The sequence below is a fragment of the Lates calcarifer genome, linkage group LG7_2 (assembly GCF_001640805.2).
Source record: "Lates calcarifer isolate ASB-BC8 linkage group LG7_2, TLL_Latcal_v3, whole genome shotgun sequence".
NCBI classification, from domain to species: domain Eukaryota; kingdom Metazoa; phylum Chordata; class Actinopteri; family Centropomidae; genus Lates; species Lates calcarifer.
Genome location: NC_066854.1, coordinates 6,499,224 through 6,517,964, shown reverse-complemented (window position 1 = coordinate 6,517,964; position 18,741 = coordinate 6,499,224). Strand labels below are relative to the sequence as shown.

General features: G+C 40.2%; 1 protein-coding gene and 1 long non-coding RNA gene across 6 annotated transcripts in view; both read left to right on the top strand.

Moving 5' to 3' along the window:
• The window catches only part of atp11a (ATPase phospholipid transporting 11A), a 45,090-nt gene extending 40,570 nt beyond the window's left edge, over positions 1-4,520 (top strand). For 2 of the 4 annotated variants that reach the window (XM_018690677.2, XM_051065852.1), the window contains one exon: positions 9-4,520. In XM_018690677.2, coding sequence (XP_018546193.1) covers positions 9-290 — 282 coding nt within the window. In that variant the 3' untranslated portion in view covers positions 291-4,520. The remainder of the gene's footprint in view (positions 1-8) is intronic. The other 2 variants (XM_051065851.1, XM_018690681.2) reach the window with 2 other exon arrangements.
• A 2,898-nt stretch (positions 4,521-7,418) lies between these two features.
• The window catches only part of LOC108892906 (uncharacterized), a 45,671-nt gene continuing 34,348 nt past the window's right edge, over positions 7,419-18,741 (top strand). The window contains exons 1-3 of one of the 2 annotated variants that reach the window (XR_007809013.1): positions 7,419-7,776; positions 7,889-8,018; positions 8,472-8,625. This is a non-coding gene — a long non-coding RNA (uncharacterized LOC108892906). Of the gene's footprint in view, positions 7,777-7,885; positions 8,019-8,471; positions 8,626-18,741 lie in introns of both variants that reach the window. The other variant, XR_001962567.2, reaches the window with a different exon arrangement.

The following is an 18,741-nucleotide window of genomic DNA, read 5'->3' as shown; positions in this document are numbered from 1 at the left end:
TACCACAGAATGCCGATAAACTCTACAAGGGCCAGCTCTCTGAGTTCACCCCCCTGGCGTCTCTCCATGCCCCGTCCAAGGCCAGCGGCCACCGGCGAGGCTCGGGCAACCAGAGGAACGCCCCGAACCCTCGAAGGTCTGAACCCTTTAAAAAGAAAGTCATGTTCACGCGCTGGCAAAAAACGCCAGACTACTGCACCTTCACCCCACTCCTCCGATTCACAGACGGCTCCCGCCAGCCGAGGCAGGGGCACTCGTACAGCGGGGCGGGGCCCGAGACCTCAGTCTAATTTATTTCTGTTTTTCTATTCTTATATTCTGACATCAGACACAATGAACTGGACAAAGGAGCGATTATGATAAATTGGTCCAGATGTGAGCTGGGACGTAAAGTCACCTAAAAGTAACTGACTTTATTTATGTTACTGAGCTGGAGTCAAATAAGGAACCATGTTGCTAAAAGCAGGTATCTGTAATCCATCTGTAAGGGATTACAGTGAAAGTAATCTTCATAACTGCTCCCAAGTCAGCAGCCAAGTATGGCACAAAGCACTATGGGACGACTCTGGAGAGGACTCCACCCGCAGGGCCTCGCTCGCTGCCCGCGACGTGCAAAGGGCTCAGTGTACTGATGTCACAACAACAACAACAAAAACACTCTTTCTTAAAGTATATGACTGTATGTCACAGTGAAAATATGTGCACTGGCCCTTTACATCTGTCTGCCTCTGACAGCAGGCAGCTGAAGTGTACTTTTCTCCAAGTGTTAGGATTTCTATGACTTTTTACGGCGATAATCATGAGGTGTTGTGGTTGGACATTGTGCTCATGACGATGATGATGATGATGAAGACCGTAACAGTGCTCTCTCTTTCTTTCCTTCCCTCCATCTGTCTGTTCTGCCTCTTTAGGACTAACTGCTGTTGCCTGTGTGCAAACATATTATCCCGAAATACTCCGTAGGACTCTGGGGTCAGATCCTACAGCATTGTAAGGAGCGGTGGAGTAGAGCAGTAACGCTTTAGTGTTTGAGAAGTGGATCTGAGTTGGTGTTTTTTTCTCTGCTTTATTAGTCACTGTATTGATGTCTTAAAGAAAAAAGACCAACTTCAGCTCCACTTCCGACGCTTTTAAACTCACACGTAGGTAGTGTAGAGTGTTTCGAGGGATAGATGTGTGTGTATCTGTGTGCTGATAGCTAGTGGTCGTGTTAGTGTGTGTGCTCCGTTCACATCTGCAGAATCTCTTACTGTCTTTGAAGCACTTTAACTATAAACCTTCATCTTATATTTATCTATAACGCAGAGAGACTACTCTAAGTTTTTATGCCTTATTGTGTTAGTGATTGACTCCAGTAGAAATGGCTGTGTGACGGCTTCCGAGCTGTTTCTCAATGCCTTAACGTCAGCTTGTAAATACCACAGAGATTATGAACCAAAGAACCAGAAGAAAGAAAAATCTGACCTCATATACTGCAAGTTTATTTAATGAGATAAATAGTGTGGTCTATAAGTCAATACACACATTCATGGTACTGTAAAACACTTGAAGTGAAAGTGGCCATTAGAAAGACGATTAAATGTTTAGGGGAACTTTAGGGGAAATTTAAAACATGACAGTAGAAAAAAGCAGCTCCTCATTTGTTCTCTGTATTTAATGTGTAAAACATGATGTGAGTGTCAGTTGTCAAGCTTGATTTTTAGCTCAAATACTATTTCAGCACCTTAAAATTTACCATACGAACATACCAATCATAGTGCAAGGATTCTATCAAGTGCTTCAAACTACTTGACGCCTTAAAAATATAGTTACTAGTTTTTCTGAGAGTTGCTCATTGATCATATAGTCACACACACACATCCATCCATGTCTTAGGAGATTGTGACGGTTTTGGTTTTATTCTGTTGTACACAATCTACACAGCAGCAATAACAAAAAAAGGAAGAAAACCAAAACAAATAGGACATGCAGAAGCAAAAGATTTAAAATGAAGTTTCTAAAGAAAGTTTTTATCTACAAAACTGAAGCATGACACAGAAAGAAACACAAGAATTTCACTTATTTTCACATTATAATCCCACCATTTTAGGCTGAGTTAGATTTGACCATCATTGATAGTAAGGAGTGTCCCAAAGTCTTTTCTCACATGATTCAGATCCAGTAAGCTACAGAGTGATAAGATTTTGTTTGTTCCACCTAATGTTTCCCAGTCAGTTTGCAGGTTAGCTTCTGATCTCTCAGTGCTGATGCACGTGAAAGTCTTATGATGGAGTTTAGAGTGTCTTTGATTCTGTCTTATACTGTTTCAACCCTGAACCTCTCTGTCTTTCTTTCTGGCATCTCTCTCTCTTTCTTTCTATCTTCCTCTCATTCTCCCTCTGCTGAAGCAATGTGGAAGTTTTCCCACCTCTGTGACAGCCGCCTCCACCCGTCCTCATCATCACCCTCTCGTCTGTCTCGGCCATTCCTCCCTCTGTCCGCTCATCCATCCATCTACGCATCCATCGTGAGACAGAGTAGAAATGATGTTTTACACTCTTCTTTAAATAGTTCTTTTATGAACCGAAGCCTTGTTGCTGCTAGAGATACTTGTAGCTGCTTTACATTAGGTGCCTTGTGGTAGTTTCTCTGTCTGTGCTGAACTGTCTTTGCTTGCTTTTATGGTAAACCTACTACTAATCATAGGCATTTAGGTGGAGAGGCACTGCAGGTGATGGATGTATGGATGCATGACTGAGGAGAGGGACTGACAGAATGGATACACGAGTAAAAAGGTGAATGTAAAAGTTAATTTAACGCAGGTTCTACTGTCCAAGAAGACGTATTTGAACATAAACAGCACTGAAATATTACAATCAATGAACAAATTAATTACCACTTGCAGCAAAACATTCGACTGATGTTTAATGTCTATTTTTTATTGTTTTTATTCACATTTTTTATATATGTCCAGGAGGGCATTTAAATGAAATGTTATTTTTATTGTTTTCATTAATGTATAAAATATGAAATTCCCCTGTACCACATTAAGAGTGAGTGAAGGTGGTCGGAGCACACTGGAAAAGATATCAGTCAGATGCCGTCTTTAATCTTTGTAAAGAAAACTTGAAGCTCCAGCTCTGCTTGATTGATTAACTGCAGTTGATCAATGTTACAAACTGGGATTTTTCTTTTTTTATGTTCTGTGTATGTTTCCTTTAATGTCTTGCTTGTCAAGATTCTGGTTTTCTACTTAGATATTTATATAAAATGAACAGCAAAACAAAGGATTCTTACACTGTTGGATTCTGGGGTAAAATCTAATTAAAGGATCAGTTCAACCAAATTACAACGGTGTAACCATTGTGTTGGTATGGAAGCAGAAATCTTAGAGATGCATATCTCCAAACTTGGACAAATAAAACTGAATATACATTTGCATGGCTTGATCGCACTGGAGGTAAGTGAGTGTAATTTGGGTGAATTGGCTCTTTAACATCCTCAGGGTTGTGAATGTGAACATGTAATCAAGGATCCTGTTCTTCCTCCTTGCTGTATGTGTGAATCCCAGTTGGACTTTGGACAGATACAGGTCCCTGCAGGGAGATGTTTGTCAACTGTAACTGTGTGCCAGTATGATGCCACCTGATTCCATAGGTAATAAGATAGAAATCAATGTAATTATTGACTAAAATTGCCACAGACTGAGGCCACATAAAGAGAAACACCAACGCAGAAGCTTTTATACTTTATGATCTGAGTTATCTGATCAAGCCTGACTGAATATTGGCACTTTGAAGTTATTGCCATAAGCCCCTTCTTCATGTGAGGTAAGACAGTCAGGTACTTCCTGTATCTCTGTCTGGAAAACTGTGGGATCATATAAAGAAATTACTACAAAAAAAGTATCCACAGTTACTTCAGAGCTTTTTGTATGTATGTTATAGATCGTGTGAGGCTTTGTGTTTTTTTTACTTTCCAGAGACTGTATTTGATGTGTGTCTTATTTGTGTAGAGGAGTATTCTAACAACCACGCTGGGTGGCATCAAAACAAAACACTGGACATGTATGTACGTATGCATAGCTTTAAAGATTTTGAAAAAGCAGAGCGATTTCTGTGGTGTTAGCTCAGATACACCCCTGCACTGAACCGTCTCGTCTGATGATCGACACCTTGCTGTAGAAATTTTCAAAGCCATTAATGGTGGTGGATTAACTGTACCAGTCGCTCTTGTCCTAACTGTCCTGGTCTTTTAAGACCACCTAAACTGACAGCCTTCAAACAGAATGTTATCTTTTTCTCTTTTACAATGTATTATTGTATAGTGATCTATATTTCTCATAATCAACAGTATCTATAATCACTGTACACTCAGATACAGTTTTGGGGTCTTTTTGTATACAGTTTTTAACAGAGTCATATCAAGGTTTACTTGTGGATTTTTGCCAACATTTCTGTAGCTATCAACGGCAAACAACTGTACATTTGCTTAAGAATAAAAGCCAGAAGTGGAAATATAAAAAAAGAAAAGGAAAAGAAGGGATCATGTGGTTTCTTTTTCTTAGAGTTGTAGTAACAACACTTCATGCATTGGCCACAAGGGTGCAGCAGAGTATTTCTGTTAGACCGTACTGGGGCCTTGAAAGATCTGAGTTGACAAATCAAACGCACCTGAGGAGTTTCTAAATATCTGACGCTGATGAAATATGATCAAAAGGATGTTTTAAGAGGAGAATTCAGGGCATATGCATGTAACTAACCTGTGTTCACATATGTTCTGTCAAACTAAACTACCAGCTACCAGAGCTGATAATGACAAGGAATTGGGAAAAAAATGGCAATTTTTACATTTAATGTCTTCCCCAAAGTTGCTTCAGGGCTGCCGTCTGCACCATCTGAGGATGTCAACAAGATTAGGATGGAGGTTTTGGATCGATTAGATTCCCTTCATCCTTTTCACTTCTCATCTGTGCTGATCTCCACGTCCTCTCCTCCACAGCTGGCAGCCGATGAGACCTGCTAGTGTGTCTGACAGGGATGGAGAAATATCTAGGGCACGACTGTCAGAGGTGAAATCAAGGGAAGAAGGGGAGAAGAGGAAAAAAAATTGCACATAAGAAAAGTAGATGTGGAAAAGTGGCAGTGCATTTTCATTGCATAGTCGCACCTTCGTCCCCTAAGCTGGCTTTTTTCAGGAGCTGTTTTTAACAAGTTAAACTGTAATGACTCATTCAGTCATTTTCAGAAAGAGAGCAGAACGACCAAAGTCTAAATATTTTACCACCTATTTCATCAACTCCAACACCATTAAAAACTTCAACTATAAATATGCAGTACATCTACCTTTGATTTCATTTTATGGTGTATTACTTAGTATAGATTCTAAAATACACAGACAGGTGGGAGGTGTGATTAAAGGTGCAACCAAGTCCTTTACAACCTCTTCACTACCTGTTTACACTTCCTTCATGTCAACCTGCCTGAGGTTGGCTCGCTTGAAGCACATTAGTGAGACACTTTCTCAAAGGTAAGGTGTTATGTGTGTTAGTGAGGGCTGTAACAAAGACTGTTAGGTGAATGTTGACGAATTCACGCCCCCAGTCACATAAAAGTACTCAGCATGTCGACAAGATCCACAGAATGACACGGTAGAGACGGAAATGGGACTGGCAGAGAAATGTCCCCAAATCAGAGGAACTATATTCATTTTCCATAATGTTAAAGCTTCAACACGCAACTTTGCAGCAACAGGTGACTTAAAAATACTGATAGTCAGTAATCCTGTAGGGTGCCTACGCAAAGCCAAGAACACATAACCTTCTCAATAACCACAACATGCCATATTTACACTTAGAGATTAAACAAACTTGACACAATGTGTGTGTGAGTTTCAGAGGGAGCCTTTGGACAGAGCCAGGTTAGCTGTTTCCCCTTGTTTCCAAGCTTTATGCCAAGCTAAGCTAGCCAGGTGTGAGGTCCAGCTACATACAGAGGTGAGAGTGGTATGGGTCTTCTCATCTGTTGATGTTACGAACTGTAATTCCCATCACTATTCTCATCTAACTCAGACAGGAAAGCAGATAAGTGATGTGGGCTAGCATGCTGCACCAGTGCCACTAATTTTGTATGTTTGTCGCCCCCAAATGGCCGTGACAGGTAACAACGACCTTCAGTTAAGCCCAAACTGATGTGTTAGACCTTTTAATGTCCCTCTCTGGGTTGATAAATGAGGCAGCAAAAAAACATTAGAGTTGGTACGTTGCATTGATTTGTTTAATTTGATTACCTATTAACAATCAGCTCTCAACTACAGCCATTTTGACATCTGTAGTAACAACAGTGTGTGTTTTTGCTGCACATTTCAGTGCCCAGCAGTAGGTCTGACACTCAAACTAGGCTTAAATCATTAGACCTAAGACCTCCACCCACCACACACACACACACACACATGCTGAGTCTCGTCTCATGTTTGTAATGTCAGCGTGTGTCTCTATTCACAGCATTAAATGGAGGGAGGTGATGGAGGCATTCACACGTGAAATCTACGAATTAGCTGTGAAATTGCTGTTATTTGCCACTGATTGTTTATGACTCAGTACACATTGTTTTTTTTTTTTTCTGTTTGTTGGGGGGGGTCCAGCTTCTCTTTTGTCCGTACAAAGGGCTCTCTCATTATTATGGCCTGGCTTTTAAGGGAGTTGTTTTGAGGATGGTTGCACACATACTGACACAACCAGACGCACACACACTCTCACCAACAGGGAAGCTTACAAATTTAGCTTGATAGTGTTTTGTGAGCTTTAACACAAACACTCAAATTCTTTAGGAAGATTTTAACATTTTAGCTGATTATTTTTTGTTGTTAGTTTCAGAAAAAGAAACAGTGATTGGCTCCTTCTCTCTCCATCTCATCGTCTTCTTCTCCGAGATTTTCTATCACCTTCAGCCCCTTCGTCTCGTCTCAACGAGGGAAATTGTGCAGAAACTTTATTCCATCTGTCCCCTCATCTTGTCATGTCTTTGTCACTCTTGTCAATGTCCCGACACACAATACAGTCAAATACAATACAAGACAATCTGAGCCTTAAAGACTTTCTAGTTAGCTGAATGCTGAGGGGGCTGTAGGCGTCATCTGAACAATATACTGTACACACACACAGTTTTCTCTCAAGGCCACTGCTGAATCTCTCAGTCCAACATCTGAGCTGCTGATGATTTTATAGGCTGTACACTTTACAATAAATATGGGTAAGAAAAGTTTGCTTATCATTTCAGGATGACTGTATGGGAACAAAGAATAATTTTAAATGCACACTCACTCTTGACAACTAGGATTTACTTTAGTAGGATCTTCTTTATGTGGTTTTTTTGTCCCTTCAGTTTTCTATAGAATCATCTGTTTATGCATGTAGATACATGCAAAAAGTATGAATGCCAGAGGAGGGAATAAACCTCACAAGTTATCACAACTATAAACTCCTGTTTACCATGGAAACCATGGTTACCATACATGAGTGTTTGACAACACTTTGTATTGTCAAACAAACAGAGAGTTGGTTCATAGCTGATTTGGATTTGAGGGGGAAAAGGGCAGCGAGCTAAAAATCACCTAGGTAACAACCGAACTAGACCAATTTAGCCAATGTGCTCGAGTTTCGTCAGACACGAGGAAACAGCGCCCCCTGTGTAGTAACGGCTGGCTAACCACCTCCGGTCTGTGTGGTCGAAAAAGGAAGTTGGGCCTCCGCGTGGAAAATGAAGCCTGTCGCGCTCCGACCACTTCACAAACAGACAAGTAACAAACAAAAGAAATGTAACATAATTTACAAACAAACATGAGAGTTAACTCAACTCAAGTCTTCCAGCGCTAATGATACAAACTAACGTGTTTTTTGACTGTTAAGCAGCGACGGAGAGAGGAGAGGAGGACTTCTGCCAACAAACAATTACTGACCAGGCAGCAGGTGTGGCTGAACGTTACAAATGACGGACACTTCATCTCCATGGGAGAAAGGAGAGAAGACTTCGACGACAAATGTAAGATATACTCTATATTTGTTTGTCTCTAGTTTCTTTCCTGGTGTTTAAATGTCCCGCCGTGGCTGTATTTAACTCTTTGCTGTGTTCCTGCTGTGTTATTATTATTTTTCCAGTTATGCATGGACAAATTGATTAGTCACCAGCTGGTCGTCTTGTCTTTGTTTACTGTAGCCTGTGCAGGAGCTATGATACATAACTTGTCCTTGTTTTGTTTGTAAGCTTTGTTGTTGTTTGGCTTTATGGGCCAATCCCATAGATAAAGGTGTGCAAGTCATGTATTTGGTACATGCACTAGTATTTTGTTATGGGGCCTGTACCTGTATCAAAGTATAGGTTTGTAGTACTGTATATATATATTTGTCTGCTAAGAAAATCTACATAAGAAACTTGTGTTAGTCAGTTTATTGGTTGTATAACATAACAGTGGCCCATCATATAAAAATGTTTCAGCCTTGTTGGTAGAGTGACTAGCAGCGATGGAGAGAGGAGAGGAGGACTTCTGCCAACAAACAATTACTGACCAGGCAGCAGGTGTGGCTGGACGTTACAAATGACGGACACTTCATCTCCATGGGAGAAAGGAGAGAAGACTTCGACGACAAATGTGAGTTATACTCTATCTGTTTGTCTCTTTACTGACTTAGTTTCTTTCCTGGTGTTTAAATGTCCCGCTGTGGCGCTCTCTCTGTATTTAACTCTTTGCTGTGTTCCTGCTGATGGTTTGGATGTCGTATTGTGCTCTGTTTTGCCTGAGGTTGCTGTTGCTGTTGTCTACACGGACACAGCACAAGCAGTTTTGTATTTGCTGGTTGTTCAGTCACCTGTTGACTGTCAGTGATTTGGTTGTTTTTATGCTTATTGTTTGTGAGAATTTCTTCATTAATGTCTTGTTATTAAGCTGTGTTGTATGTGGAGTTTCCTATACTAAATGGAGTAGGCCACTGTAGATCTTATTAGGTACACCTTGTGTTCTAGCCATGTAGATAAGAGTATAAGTCAGTATATGATTAATGCATTGATACTTTTTGTTGTGAACATCCAGCTTCAGATCTGTGGATGTTTTTAGTCTTCAGTCCATTCAGTATTCAGCACCAGTAGCTGGATCAGAGTGTATGCTTTGCAGTATTGTGTGTTTTTTATATATAAGTCAAGTACTTCTTCTGCTAAAATGAGTGTTAATTCAGTTGGCCTCAGTCTGGCCTCTGTGGTTTAAATGGGCCAGAACAGAAAAGAGGTGATAGCCTATTTTATGTGTGACAGAGGCTAAATATGGGACAGACTGCATCACACTGCTGACTGTCTCCTCTTTACAAGTACAGAAACAAACTAATCTGATTAAGTGTGCATCCCTCTTCTCAATGCCGAACTGAGTCCAAGTGCCAGAGGCGGAAAGCTGACATTTTTCTGCTGTTTTCTGCTATGAACTCATTTCTTTTTTTGCTCACCAATAATTAAATCACAAGTAGTGATTCAGATGCTGGATTATATTTTGTGGACTACCACAGAGGAACAGGCTGTTGCTGCTCTCCTCCCTCCATCCCAGCTATCAAACCTCCAATCTTATTATTTTTTTTATATTTAGCCCTCTGTACTTCCTCTCCAACCCTCCGTACTCTCCTCCTCCTCCCTCGCTGTTGTCTACCAATCAGGTTGATTGATTTTATGCCTCTTCTTATCGAGCGGAGCAGCCGTTGTCAATAAATGTCGCCTGTACTCTGTCCCTGCTCAGATACACATACACATGGCAGAGTGAGCTGCAGAAAACTTCATTAGGAGTCCCATGGTCTCTTGTTGATCATATTGCTTTTCTCACTTTATTAAAACTGACTTGTGTTTCTGATCAAACACAACTCAGCAGTGCTTAGGTGTAATGATTTTAGAGACTGAACATCAGTCAGATGTAACAAAAATATTTTGGTTTCATAAGTCAATTTGTCTTTATTCACATTGAACAATTCTAAAATTCATAATTTGGAGAAGCTGTCAGTGGCTTTGTGTTGTCTGGTTTTAATTTAATTTAGTTTGTCAGTCTAATTCTTCTTATTTTTTTAGCACACATTTGGTTTAAATAATACCCAGTATGTCAGGGGAACACGTGCCTCCATTTTGTTTGCTGCAGTATTGTGGTGCTTCACAGTGAGATTTAGCCTCTGTGAGCTGCTCTGTGTTGGAGGTTGGACAGTTAACCAGATGTACAGTCTTTGTCTTTTCAGTGGTGGAAAGTAACACAGTAACTCAGGTACAGTACCTGAGTAAATGCTTGAGTACAGTTGAGGTACTTGATTACTTCCATTTTATGCTACTATTTCTGTTTCACTAGAGGGAAATACTGTATTTTTTACTCCACTAGATGTATCTGACAGCCATAGTTACAGGTCCCTGTTTAAGCCAGTGACCCCTTGCCAAAAAAAAGTGTCGTCGTTGACATTTTCTTTTAACCTATGACTCTTTCAAGGGGCCCGACCCTTAGCTTTAGAACCACTGGGCTGAACTAGTTTACTTAAAGTAGTTAAACCACCTCAACGAGGTACAATTTGCTGCTTATTGATGCATCAGTAGTAACAGTCTAATAGTTTCATATATGATAATATATTAGTCCACCATTGCTGATAAATCTTTCCTGTGTGACGGTTGTATGAGCGAGTTTTCGACTGTGATCATGGATCACCGAGTTGTATCCAGGTCCACTTGAAAAGGTACAGTTCATGTACGTTCAGTTTGAGTACGGTGTGCATCAGGTGTAACATACTGGCTCAGTGTTTTAAAGCAGCAAATAAATCCAGGTGCTGAACTGCAGCTGAAGCTCTGCGCGTCTATAGAAAACCAGTTAAGGGCATTTTTTGCTCTGTTTCTGCTTGACTGTCATGTAAATGAGTTCAGATGTTTTACCATTTGAAAACGTGCCAAAATGTTTACTCTGCCAGTGTCTTTTCCTCAATTTCACACAACCACAGACGGGGGGGGGGGGCAACAGTCAGTGTTTGTGGATTGCTTTCCTGGTGATAGCTTTTCACAACATAAAACAGCATTTTCTAAACATTTCACAAAGAAGACAAATAGCATGCTGAGAGTAAGACAACAAGCTGAAGAAAATAAACAAAGAACACCATTGTTTGGGATCTAACTTCCTGAAATGTCTTTTGTCTGTTTTAAGGGAGTTGGTTATTGATTTAAAATATAAAAAATAATTTCACTGATAAAATGAGTTAACACATTATCACACAACTGTTTAGGGATCACAAGGTCACCTTTTAATGACCTTGACTTTTTAGCACAGCAACAGCTCAACAAACTTAATTTGCTGCCCTCAGCTGCAGTGTCACCACACAGTTACTGTCAAACATACCAGTGATAGATAGACCAAGACACTAGAGCAAGACACATGAGACGCACTGTATCTCTGTCCACGAGGACTCAGTCAGTCTCTCTCTGATGTCTCACTCCCACACTGTGTGTGTGTGTGTGTGTGTGTGTGTTATAGTGTAGCTGCTATCAATCTCATATAATTGCTCTGACCCGCCTCACTGTTCAAAGGCCTGAGCTGTCAAAGGCCTGCTGATGGATGTGTGGGTGATTCTTCATTAAAAGAAAAGAAAAATACTGCATATACTGCAACACAGTGGGTTGTATTTTGGACCATTACTAATTTTTTTAAAATATATATTCTTTTGTATAATTAATTGCATCAAAAGCTAGGTGTTTATTAAGCCAATTAATTCTTGCACAAGCTACAATACAAAAACAAGCTACTGCAAACTAATAATTGATTTCATTGTTGATAAATCTGTAGATTATTGTTTGCGCAGTGACATAGAACAGAGTCAAGCAGAAAATCCTCACAACAGAGAAATTGGAGCCACAGAATGTTAAGTATTTGTTCATGGGTTTACCTTAAAATATGACTTAATGATTAATTGATTTTCAAAGTAGTTGCTGTTTATTTTTCTGGCAGGTTTTAGGTAAAAGTCTACAACTCTGCTATCAGGCCACACAAGTTCAGTTTTAAGTTTATAATGTGCTATCCTTTGGTGACAATGACTATCTAAGGAAGTTTTAATACTGCAGTCGTTAGTCCTGAGCACAACGTATACATGTTCCTATATTCATGCAAACTGAACCCAAACCATCAAACTTTTTGATTTGGTTGGCGTATTGACAACACATATCCGACTGTTTTAGTGATAGAAAGCTTAAGTGTTGGTAAAATTGTACCTACTGTATTTGTACTTCTTCTCAGGACGCAGACAGGGAAAAAGTCCATCCTATCTCACTGGGCTGTGATGCTGGTTTCAAGGTACTGGCCCATCGATCTGGTTGTTTTCAATTTACTGAAGTATTACTGTCAGCTATGTGGAGTCTGAAAGCATATAGAAGGAGAAGCACAGACTTCTATTCTGTAATATTCTGCTTTGTTCTCATGGCCAGGTTGTGAATACAAGGCAGGGTCGAGTCTAATTAGCGGGTGAAATTCGTTCTCTGCCATCACTTCTTTCAGCAGGAGGCTTTCTGGTCTTCTGTGGGAATAGGGAGGCCCAGTTTATTGTGTGTATGTGTGTGTGTGCCTGAGAGAGAGAGGGAGAGAGAGGGAGATCCCCTTTCCCCCCAGGGTTATATCATTACATGGATAATTAGGCCAGGTCAACCAGAGAAAGAAGAAAGCAAGGAAGCAATTCAAATGAATTCAAGAGGACCTCTGTTTGAATCATACAGGTTTTGAAAAATTTCTGTTGCACACACTCGGCACACACTCTAGAGAATAACCTCAGTTCCTTCAGGTTTGACCAGTGTCACTCCTTGGGTTTGTAAGTGTGAATGAAGAGCTGCCCTCCGTCCTCTCTGGTTATTGCAGCAACTTTGGATATAACAAGTCTCAGGCTCACTAAATTGAATTTGTCACAAATACCCTCCACACCCATTTAGGTAAAATCAAAATTTTGGAGCAGAGACTGAATACCAAACGGTTTGGTCAGTGTGACAACAAAAGATAAAAAGATTTATGTCAATTGTCACATTCTGCAGTACGATGATGATCTCACTACCACATTGAAGCACCAATGAGTTTAGCATTCAGGATGCTGGTTAGTGTTCTGAACAGACAACACTTGTGCTCTGCAGATGCCCCGTCTTTGTGTGAAGTTGTGTCTTTTAAAGCCCTGAAGGCCAGTGCTCTTAAGCTGTATGTCCACTGGTTAGATGAACACACAGTCATTACCAGTTCAGGCCTTAAAACTCTCCATGTCCAAAACAAACGGCGTGTGAAGGCTCAGGCTGTGTGTAACAAATGTTTTCAAGGCCTCAGGTTGTACTGAGCATCATGCTACAGTTCTTCTGTGAGCTGAGGAGTCTGAACATCTAAAGTACCTAAAAATATTTAGTCAGAAGTCAAACGTGTGAGCGTGGAGGTTGAGCCTCATGTCTGGCAGTGGATGTGTTCTCACATTCGGAGAATTAAAGGAGAGGAAATCATGTCTCTAGTGTAACTGCCTTTATTTTGTCACAGCAGCATAGCCAGGAAAGGGTTGAGTCAAGGGTTAGATAATCAAGGTCCTAGACTTTTTGTACGAGGAAAAGTGTAAATGGACTGTACTTATATAGCGCTTTTCTAGTCTTTTCGACCACTCAAAGCGCTTTACACTACAGATCACATTCACCCCATTCACACACATATTCTATATTTAATGTGCTTTCTAAACACATTCACACACCGATGTGAAACACACACATCGGAGGCAATTTGGGGTTCAGTATCTTGCCCAAGGATACTTCGGCATGCAGACTGGAGGAGCCGGGAATCGAACCACCGACCTTCTGATTGGTGGACGACTGCTCTACCTCCTAAGCCACAGCCGCCCCTTGTGCCTTGAAGCACCTTAACTGATCAATAAAATTGGTTTTATGAATTCCTTTTAAGGGGCTTGGAAAGGGAAGAAGATCCGGTGAATACTAGTGGAATTTCTTTATTCACAATGATCCAAGGCAGGAACATAAAACATCTTTCTGTGCTAGAAAAAGAGAAGATGTGAAGGAGCAAGGATGTGCAAACGGATAATAGAGGATCATTGTTTGTTCTGTCCGTTTGTCTGGCTATCTTAGGTAATATTTCACTGTTACAGTAGCTAACCTTGCTTGTAATCAATTCGTTTGGACTCTGGATTCATATTTTGTCCTCGTCCTTCCATTTAAACGGGTTCACTGAAGACATAGACCTCACTTACTGAACTCTTACACTCTCACCCATACAACTAAACTACACACACACACTATCTAACATGTTTACCTCTCATCACAGTCCTCAGTCACTGCTGAATTGCTCAAATCTGAGCAGCCTTGGAAAATTGTATTCACTTTTGTTAGTATTCATTCTTGTCTTTCTTCCTCATCTCTCATTTTCTCCACTCTCTGCCTCTCCAGCTCTGGTTTTTTTTTCCTACCTCCAACCTTGGATGCCTCGGAGAGCTGCTATTCTCAAGGTGGAGCTGTTGACAATGGGACATGTCTGGGAAGCTGTGGTGCTTGGTGAAGTTTTCTAACCTTCAGGGAGTTTTCAAGGATTGTGGAGCTGAATCAACACAGGCTAGGCTGATACTTGGAGCCAATTGGTGTCATTCATGTCTTTATCGCAGAGCTTCTTCTCTGACCACAGCTGTAAAGTACATTTAATATTACAAAACGTATAAGCATGTAATGTAAGTGACCACATAGAAGGTGTGGGCAGCATTTGCTATGAGTAGAAATGATTTACGAGTGGTGATTTATAAGTCTGTGGCCTAAGGTGAAAGCTATTCTAAATTAGTTAAGTTAGCACTGCACTGAGAAAATGGGCCTTTGTGCAGTTATCTGCTGACTGTGAATTTGAACCTGTCCAGCACTGTCCCTGTTCAGCTGATTTTGCTCCTCAGACTCCTACAGCTGAGGAAGGAGCTCAGTGGTCGCCATTTTGACAGTGATGATGGTGTCATCGCACCTGTTGACATTCATTAACCCTTTCCTGTCTCTTTCCTTTTACTCATTCAACAAATATCTAGTCAGTACAGATTTTTTTCTGCATGCATGAATTTACCTGAAGGTGAAAGTTCCCAAAAAATGATTATACTTTAACATGATGGATGGTGGCTAAATATCTTAACAGGTGAATTGTTGTTCTCCTCTTTGTTGTGAGTACCTTCCCAGAAATATTTCATTTGGAAGTTGTTTGGTTGGTTGTGGTGAAATGTATCCACACTTTTGCCTTTAATTTAAAGAGGTCCAGTTGTCAGGCGTTGCTGATGTAGCACATTTGCATGCAGTTTATTTTTCTTTTCAGACACTTGTAGTGGCAGAAAAAGGCAACCAAGACTAGGCACTAGAGATTTGATGAGGGATTTGTTGGCAGCGGAGCCTAATGAATTTAATCTGTCCACCAACTTGGAACTGTAATGGCCTAAAATAATTATCCAAGCTTTAATCCAGCCTAACACTGAGTTGAATAAAGTGCACTAATCAAAATGCACTCTGTTAACTTTCATGAATGCCATTGTGCTAAGTTTCTCTGTGCCAAGATTTCATCTAATACACAGCCATGGATGTACTCTCACCAAATGCCAATTACATTTCTGCCAGAATAGAGTGAAGTCTGGACAAACAGACCAGTTACTGCAGAACAGCTTTAACAACAACATACCATGAATCTCCCAGAGAACAGGTTAACTCAGGTAACTACTTCAGATTTTGTCTAGTTAAAAGAACATTTCTAACATTTTTTTTTTACTAGTCTCGTCTTTTTAAACTTCTCTGCTCATCCTCAATTGTTCCAGCAGATGTTAAAAGTGAATAACAACCCCTGTTTGTCCTTCCTCTGCTCTTAATCAGAAGTGGGCATTTGTTTGTTCATTCCACGTATCATCTGCAAGGACAACTAAATGCATTTAAAAGTAGAAAACTAAGTAAAACCCTACCACCACCACCACCACTTGTGCTCCCTCCTCCCCCTCTCAGCAGTCATCTGATAGCAGCTGAAAGTTGCCTCTTTGATTTGGTATTCAGTCAGGTTCTCAGTCAAAGACAAACAGTCAGGTTCTGATAGATAGGGCTGTATTCTGGGGACAATAAAGGTGAGTAATTACAGCGTTAAACTCAGGACATTAATACGGCCCCACGCCCTACACACACAGGATGTAAGACGAGGTTAAGAACGGTCCTATAGCCTTTTGAATGTTTCAGACAGGATGGTGGGCTGATTATTCATCCATGTCAGTGTTTAGATGCATTTCTTGAACTTTTATTCTCAGTTGAAGCTGTTCAAATGTCTTTCCACAGAGGGAATCAGAGAGAGAAAAATGACAGGATAGTGGGATGTTCCTCACTTTGGTGTATTTGATCCATTTCTGTTGCAACAGAAGCAATTTCACGCTTAAGGTACTGACATTCAAACAGAGAAGTTAAAGAGGGTGAATTTAGTAGATAAGAGAAAAGCCACTTGTTTCCAACTGCTTCAGGATCTTAGTTGCATGAAGATGAGAACATATTACATCTGTTTAAACTTAGTTGTTGTTCAGGAAGGTCTTAGTGCCAAACTTTGGAGACACTTTGGTGATGAGCATTGCTTTGGTGTTGAAAAATTTGTGTAAATGTATGGGCCAGTAATCAGATTACTTCCCTATCCTCAACCTTATGTTGCACTATAGTCTATTTGCTGTCAGCTTTAGTCTGACTATGACTTTAAATTATCTTCAATACGAGAGCCCTGTTTACTGTGCAACGTAACTTTAACTGAGTTGCTGGGACTGGTTGAATCAGTCAGTGTTAATAAGTATTGTTACTGACTTCATAAAATTGAACAAACAGATGCTAAACGCAGGCTAAAAGCCTTTTTGTTTGTGTGTTTTATATGGTGGTTTCTCTCAGTAGTCGTTAAAGGATTAGTGGTGTCCATGTGTTCCCATGGTTTTCAGACAACAAGGCCTATACCACACACACACACACACACACACACACACACACACACACACACACACACACACACACACACACACACACACACACTTTTATCAGCCCATCGACTTCTAGTCAACCTGAGCTGCTTGAAGTCAGAGCTTAGTAGTGTCGCCGGTTGATTCCACACACACACTGACTCACACAAACACACACGCACATAGATCCCCAAGAGACTGAACTCGATCCCCGGCTCTACTTGGCTTGTCAATCACTTGTGGGATTGATTTACGGATAACTGACGGTTGTTGGAGCCGGTCCCAGCGGCAGGTAAAGAACGCTGGAAGAGCTCGACAGGTGAGAGCTCAAGTGGGTGTGTTTGTGTGGACAAGTGAGGCCTGGGTACAGTGCAGGGCGGCGTTATCTGATAACTATCAATCTTAGAGGTTAAGAGTGTTTTTGTTTTTGAAAAGGAAGCACGGTTTCATTTACAGTGTGGTAATTTTAAGCACCTTTTCTAGTAGCATTTTATCGAAAACAGCCTGTATGTTTACATTAATATTTTGACATTTTCCGACTTATGCTTATTCACCTTGTCATGAGATGAGAAGCCTGACACCTCCCTGTTTTTACACTTAATGTGAAGCTAGACACAGATGGTTAGCTTAGCTTAGCATAAAGATTAGAAGTGGGGGGAAACAGTTTGTCTCTCTAAGGTTAGAAAATCTGTCTGTACTCTTCTGTTTCATATATGAGAAACTGTAATGAGCATTTTCAAACAGTTTTTAAACCAAACTACACATTGTTCAATCAGGAAAAAAATCAGCAGATTAATCAATAAAGAACATAATCATAAAAGGTAGTTATAGTGTGGAGTTGCCCTTTAAGATGCTTTTGGGAAACAGCATATTTCTAATGTTAGTCTTGTTGAGCCTTTTCTTGCTTTCAAGTTACATTTGTGAAGTCAGCCTTGGTGGCAGTATGGACTGACAGATAAAAAGCTGAGCAGCAAACCTCTAATCACAACATTTGGAGACTGATGGATCTGGAAATGAGTGCAGTTTATAGTTTTCTGATTTCTGTGTATGAAATTACACATGTAGTACATCAGTGCAGCTGTATTGAAAAAACAGTCCTGTCAGATAGATATAAAATGGCCATACTCTGCAAATACGCATCTCAAAATAATAGGCTATACACTGCATTTTTAACCTTTAACACTGACAGATCAAATGGCATCACATTGATGGATGGATAAGCAACATCAATCAAAACAAATCATACATGAACATTAGAGCGCTTAGTCCTCACAGTCTTTTCAACATAATATTCACTGACTTTTTAAATAAGCTGTTTGTTACATGTTTGGAAAAATACATAAAACATTTCCAAGGTCATCCAATACTTTTCAAAAATGTTATTTGATTCTCCTCAACACGTGCAAACTGTCAAGGATTTTCACATCCTGTGGAAATTACACTAACTATTTAAAGAAGCTGTAACTCGCAATTCACTATCACTGACCTGGTCTTTTTATGCTATTAAAGTTTATATAAATGTTATGTGGAGTCTTTTATGCCTTAAAGTTTTGGAGGTCAGTGCAAAATTTCCAAATGTTAACTTTACCCCCTGAAAGCACATAAAGCAGGAATTGTTTGCTTGTAATTTGGCATTAGGCTTCTTTTAAATAGGAACTTTGTGTTGGCAGTATTTTTGTCATTCTTTAAAAAAAAAAAAAAAGGTATGATATTAAATCAAAAAGCTGAAGGCAGCAGAGCCCAGATATAAGGAGTGATTAGTAGAGCCATGT